The following is a 6,756-nucleotide window of genomic DNA, read 5'->3' as shown; positions in this document are numbered from 1 at the left end:
ATAAGTATCAATTTGTACACATCCCACACTGAACGATATGCACGACTCCGTGGCTTGATCACACCCGACTACCTCTCCCCGCCAGCTTCCTATCATCTTGAACATCTCTGCTGACGTATGCAACGGAACATCGAAACACTCTAACCATACCCTTCGAGTTTTACTTCTCTCCTTCACTTCCCACCTCCATACACTATGAAAAAATTGCAAAAGACTATTCAGTTTGAACGTGTAGGCTTCTTCTGCATTCGACACAATATCAAAAGTCAAAAGTGCTTTGTACGCTCCTAGTTCTCTTACTTGCACCACTTGTGGGAAATTCTTTCAAAGCATTGTCATCAGAGCGTGATAATCAACGGCTTTCGTCGTACTTCCTACTAAACTCCTCTATAATCATTCTAAGTTCTCTTTAGCCACAGGTATTTTCACTTTCTTTATCCACCTGTTGCCATTCGAATCTTCTACTTTTTTTCCTTTCTCAGAGCTTCCGCATACATCCGTGTATATATGATCTATATTAAAAAAATGTTAATTCCCAATCTTTTCTCTATAACTTAATCTTGAATAGATATATTTTTTTTAGAAAATAGAACTATATGATCTTCTTATCCTTCGATTGACTCAACCCAACTAACATAGTTTGTAGGCTGAGTCAAGGTAGAAGGGAACAAATGAAAATCCAAACCTGACCTATCTCGCACCTTGTTTGGCTGGTTCGAGCCAATCCAATTGTCACTACAAGAAAACTGGCAGATAGTAGCGGATATTTAGCGGTATTTTTTTCAACTGCTGCTAAATAGAATCTGCCAGTGGTTTTATGGTGGATTTAGAGGGGGCTACCAAATAATCTCATTTTGCAGTAATTTTTCTATAACCGCCGCAAAATGTACCCGTTTTGCCGTGTGTGAAGTTGAACGTCAAGGCAATGTCAATAGCAAAAAAAAGGACACCGATTTTTGGGTTGTTGATGTCATATGTATTCTTTTGTTGCTTGTTTCTTAGAAAGTGTAATTACTCTTCTCCGTGCATTCAAATTCTCTTAGTAAACTAACGTTTAAAGGTTGTTCCCTCTGTTAGGAAATGGTGTGACTTCTTATATGGAGCTGACTGTTAAGGAGGCATTAGCACTTCCTCTTGGAAAGAAGATCGTAATCCCACATAACAGAGAGTTGCAACTAGTTGGTCAGGCAGCGGGCCTATTGAGCGGGTTCTTGGGGACATTGGGAGCTGATTTTCAACAGTTACCAATTTGTGAAAAAAATTGGAAGATAATGAATAAGGCTTTCAAGGAGCATGCATTTGACCAGGTTAAGGTAATGTTTAAGTTTGTTGATAAAGTAAGGCGTTACTAATGCTTGGTGTAAAAAGCTTTTTTTTTATCTATTAAATGAACAATACAAGAAAAAGATTAAGACGCACACACATCATATCGACCATACAAATTTTTATAGAATATCGATAAATATCTAAAGACTTTTTTGTTTAGTGTAAATTGCACTGCGTTATTATATAGCTTAGTCCCCAATTAATCCGGTCCTTCGTGTATAACCATGTAACTAATAATTATTAATAATAACAATAATAATGATAAAACTTATAAACCTCATGAGAATGTTAAAGCTGCTCCTATTGTAAACAATTAGAGAGTGACTACCTATTATTTATGAATTTCGGTTAAATAAAAATGTCAGAATAAAATAAATATGGAACACATTTGTACAAGTTTAATCTGTTACCCTCATAACTCTGAAAATTTGAATATTTTGTGGTTTTAATTTTTATTGAGAGATTATTTAATTATTTCCTAGCTCTGGTTATGCTATTTTTCTGTGCTGTTATTCTCTGTTAGTAGGTGGATTTCTTTGGTTTTCTATTTTTTTTGTTTTAGTCTGGTAAATTAGAGAAGGATAGTGCATGTTGGGTTTCTTTTTGTTCACTGCTTTGAATTTTTATCCCGAGAATTGTTCATGTCTAAAGATGTGTCTTTTGATAATATGTAAGTCTGTTTCAGGTGGTTAATTATTATATGTTTTCTTTATGTTACTATATTGGTCTACTCCTCCTCCACCCTCCCGACCAAAAACCTCTTCACCTTTCAACTTTGTTATTGTTGTCCCTGTAGAAAGCTATTGTAGAAGAGATTCAGTCTGATTCTTTTAATAGAATTTGATAGGTTCCTTTGCCAAAAAGTTTTAACAAATTGTATTAGTAACTAAAATCATTATTAAATGAAGTGATATATACTTGATCACTACTAAGCTGGTTCAACAAGGGGGATTCTGTTCATATCTTGAAGGTGATTAGGCATGCTTATATTGGATGTGATTCTTGCTCTTTATATGGTTATATTGGTTGTGAAACTTGCATTTTGAACTTAGCCTTTAGGATAAAGTTTTCATAGTGGAAAGTTCTCAATCATATTTGTTTGTGTGTTGATTTGATGACTCGTGTATAAAGTTCTGTGATGTAGAATGGATTTGGAGTTAAAGTTAATGGTTACAATGACGGCGTGAAAGCACTGATGTCAAGATCTTTATCATCTTTATTGTGTTATCTTATGATCTGAACTACTTGTAGCAAGTCTTTCACTATAAGGACGATGGAAGAGGGAGAATAAAGCGGAGAATTGTACAAAGAATAGGAAGATCCTGGAGGAACGTAAGAAATCATTTGTTTCATAAGGTTTATGACAAAGAACTGACTTTTGAGGAAAACCTCAAGCGTAAGCCAGCAGGAATAGAGGCAAATCATTGGAAAAAGTTTTTCAATATCGGTTGAACGAGGACACACAGGTAACAAATATTTAGTTGATATTTCATTGTATTCGATTTTAAATCATCATGAATTACGACTAAATATACTGAATTTATTGTGATAGTGGAAAAACTACTAAATATACCAAAAGTTCTTCACCTTATCCTTTTTTGTGTTTCCTGAAGTTGTACATGGCTGACTTATAAAACCATTAACATTGTAGTAATTTATCACGATAACATTTATGTTTGTCATTTTGTTTGTAGGAGAAGTGTAGAAAAAATGCCATTAATCGTTCAAAGCAACTGTACACACATACCGGAGGTTCTAAAACAATGACAAGAAAGAAACATGAAGAAGTAATTAATTTAAATTCAGTTCCTGAATGTTGACGTGTTTTTGGTAATATAGAATTGTCTGTTATATGATTGTGTCTTGATGATTGTTATAGGAGCAATGACAGGGAAGGCCTATTGGTAGAGGAGAGGTATGGACCATGAGTCATAAAAAAAAGAATGGTTCATATATGAATGAAGATGCGCGTGTTGTTGGGGTAAATCATGTTCTTTACTTTTTCAAATTTCTTTTTGCAATTAATACCATTGAATTTAAATTAGTGTAAATCTGGATCTCACATGTTTGCAGGAAGCAATTGAACATATTGAGAGCCAAGACCCCTCCAGCAAAGAATCTTCACAGAATGATTCCCTTGCACAAGTGCTTGGAAAGGAGCACCCAGGAAGAGTTCGTGGACTCGGTTTTGGTCCATGTCCCAGTCAATATTTTCGTAACATTCTACAGCAGTCTGACTACGATGTACAGATTGAGGAGTATCGGATGGATATTGTAAAACTTAAGGCGGAGGCAGTAAAACTCAAGGCAATAGCAGTAGAGGAAAAGGCAAAGAGACAGAGAATGGAGGCAGAGGCAGCAGAGGAGAAGGCAAAAATACAGACAATGAAAAATTTGTTAAGATACATAATCCAGCAACAAGGAGGTAATTTGCCACCTGAAATAGTTACAGATTTGGATTCTTTGAGAAGTACACCAACCTCATCCCATGCAAGATGATGTGCGGGCGCTAATGATCTGAATTATCAATGTTGTAATATGAATACTGTTTAATTGTTCACTGTCCTAATGACTCTTGAGATATTTATTTGTAGTTTTTTATTTGGTGACTTTATTTGTAGTTTACTGTGATGAATTCAAATTACTATTATAATGATTCACTTTAGCATATATATTATTATTCTGTTTCGTGTGTTTTAGTTTGATTGGCTATTGGTTATTTTAATAAATTAAAGCAACTGAGTGGAAGAATGTATAAAGAATAAAAGAATTGACATATTTTTATTATAAATTCGGGTTTTTTTTTAAATGTAACTATACATTTAGCAGCGGTTTTAAATCCGCCGCTATATCTTAACAGAATTTGTCAACGGATGACATTTTGCAGCGGTTAAAAACCGCTGCCATCTCCAAGCAGTCCTATTCTTCGTAGCGGATAGAACCGCTGCAAAATTATACCGCTGAAAAATACTATTTAACAGCGGTTATACCAGCGGTTACTATTAACCGCCGCTAACGGTTTAGCCACACGCTATCTTTTTGCAAACATATCAACTGCTGCTATCCATTTAGCAGCGATTAAAAACCGCTGCTAATCCTATACATAACTGCTGCTAAGTGTCAGATGTGGTGTAGTATGTGAACACTTTGAACAATTAAAGATAACTAAATATTATTTTCATTTAGAAGTCACCGAGACATACTCTTGGTTGTAATCATTCGTTCATCTTCTATTTTATTCACTTGATTGATAATTAGTTAATTAGCAGATATTAACAAAAATTAGCATTTCTAGAACTTTTTAATTTCAAAAGAAAAAAAGTAGATATTTTAATAATAATATCTTTACCTAAAAATCACGTCGTGAATTATTAGATAATTTATCAATTAAATATATCTATTAAAAAACATCATTTAAATATCCACCATTATTTATTTCCTCATGTAGTCTATACATGACTACAAAAATTATTGGCGAATAACCATATAACATGATTCTTTTTCTTTTTATCCTTGTCCTTTGTTACTTTGAACCTCTGACATTCGAATTCTATATTGTTAACTGACTTAATGGATCGCAATCAAATTGAGGTTCAATTTATTATATAATAGTAGTTCCAATTTTATGGTGCGGACTTAATAGATACGTGAACAGTGTACTACTATTATTTATGCTCCATAAGTCAACGTTGAAACTCGAAAGATTTAAATTCCATACTTATGACTTTTCAAGAAGGGAATTATTAGCCAAACCCGTTGACGATTATTTGGCAACTGATTCTTAAAAGTTACGACAGAAGTTTCAAAGCAATTAATTGGTTGGTTGAAACCTATTGAAGAATTAACGACAAGCAATGAGAATCCATGGTATTGTCGCCTTCTTCTATCGAATTATTCTGCTTGACAATTTCATTGGTGATTGCATATCTAAAATTATAGCATGAGCTACAAAGATTTTTCATGCTTTTTCTTTTTCTAACAACTGTGCATGTTTGAATGATAAATTTCTTGCTAGGAAAGTTGTTTTCATCAAAACAAAGAAACAACTAACGTTCGTCCAAATTCGTGAAACCAATATCATAATGAAAAAACGACTTTCCTTTAACATCTCTGTAACAAAAATGTCATTTGTATATTAAAATCAGTTATTAATATTATATTTGTGTTTAAATATATGTTAGTTTAATTTATGAGAAAGTCTAGGAGTTAGTAAATTTTGTAATTTTTAGCCATCAATTAGTCATCAATGATATTTTTAATAGTGTGAGATTGCATCTAATGGTGTAGAATCATTCAATTTCCTTTTGATGGTTAAGTGTTGGCCAGAATTTAATAAAAGTGCTGCCCCTAGCACTCCTCTTAATTTATTTTCAATATGTATTTATATTCTAACATGTATTTTATATTGGTGACTGATTTTAGTGGCTAATTATGATGTACATGTAGTATAGTCGGCTGTATAAAGTGTATAAACAGACAGATTAACTTTTTCATGACTTTATTATGTGTTTATAATTTCAATGATGTAATATAAAAATTTTATTTATTATAATGGTCTTAATTTAGAAAGCAGGTTGTATACAATTTCTTTTCTAAAATATTTATATATTAAATAGCAAATTATTTTGAACGAAAAAGGTTTGAAATATTATATTAAATTTGTAGAAATTTGTGCGAAAATAATTTTTTATTTTGTATGAGATTTGTTTCAAATACGTAAATTATATTAAATTAAATTTGTCTGAAATTTAATCACAAAGAAATATTTTATTTGTATAAAATGTGTTCGAAAAAAATCTGTTACATTTGACTAAATTCGTTAGAAATTTGTCCGAAATGAAGTATATTTTTTGTTTGAAATTTATCTGAAATATATTGTCTTTATGTTGGCTAATCTGTCCAAAATTCGTCTAAAATACATCATAATAGTTAGAAATCTATCAGATAAATAATACCTGTTCGAAATCTGTCTTAAAATCGTCTGAAAAAATTTTGGACGAAATTTTAGACAATATAAATTAGCAACAAGGGTTTTTGCGACAAAAAAATTCGTCGCAATTTTGTTTAAAACAAAAATTGTCTGAAAAATACTAATTTCTAGTAGTAGATTTGTCGATCCAAATTGATTAATTATGGATATTTATTATCTTTAATTATTTGCTACATTTATCTATACAAATTTACTAAATAATGTAACGAGTATAATTGGATTTAGTAGATGAATAGTAACCGAAAGAAAGGAAAATAGAACAAAAACGAAAAATTTTGAAATAAGATTCAAATAGAAAAGTAATAAAAAATAGAAAGTACTAAATAAGCCAGTTTCCTAGACATAAAAATTAGAAGAATTTTGAAAACATTATTTTTATTTATCTTGAAAAGTAACACTACAAGAAAAAGCGCTGAGAACTGTCGGATTTATCGTCGAAT

General features: G+C 31.8%; 1 protein-coding gene across 1 annotated transcript; it reads left to right on the top strand.

Annotated features, from left to right (window-relative positions):
* The first annotated feature begins 1,097 nt into the window (after positions 1 to 1,097).
* LOC112786401 (uncharacterized) lies at positions 1,098 to 3,825 on the top strand. The gene is made up of 5 exons (XM_025829781.1): positions 1,098 to 1,313; positions 2,578 to 2,742; positions 3,021 to 3,113; positions 3,218 to 3,307; positions 3,400 to 3,825. The coding sequence occupies exons 1-5, from the start codon at positions 1,098 to 1,100 to the stop codon at positions 3,823 to 3,825; spliced, it is 990 nt and encodes a 329-aa protein (XP_025685566.1).
* The last annotated feature ends 2,931 nt before the right edge of the window (positions 3,826 to 6,756 follow it).

The sequence above is a fragment of the Arachis hypogaea genome, chromosome 20, assembly GCF_003086295.3.
Source record: "Arachis hypogaea cultivar Tifrunner chromosome 20, arahy.Tifrunner.gnm2.J5K5, whole genome shotgun sequence".
Classification (NCBI taxonomy): Eukaryota; Viridiplantae; Streptophyta; class Magnoliopsida; order Fabales; family Fabaceae; genus Arachis; species Arachis hypogaea.
Note: the sequence above shows the minus strand (reverse complement) of the source record. Positions and strands in the feature narration are given on the sequence as shown.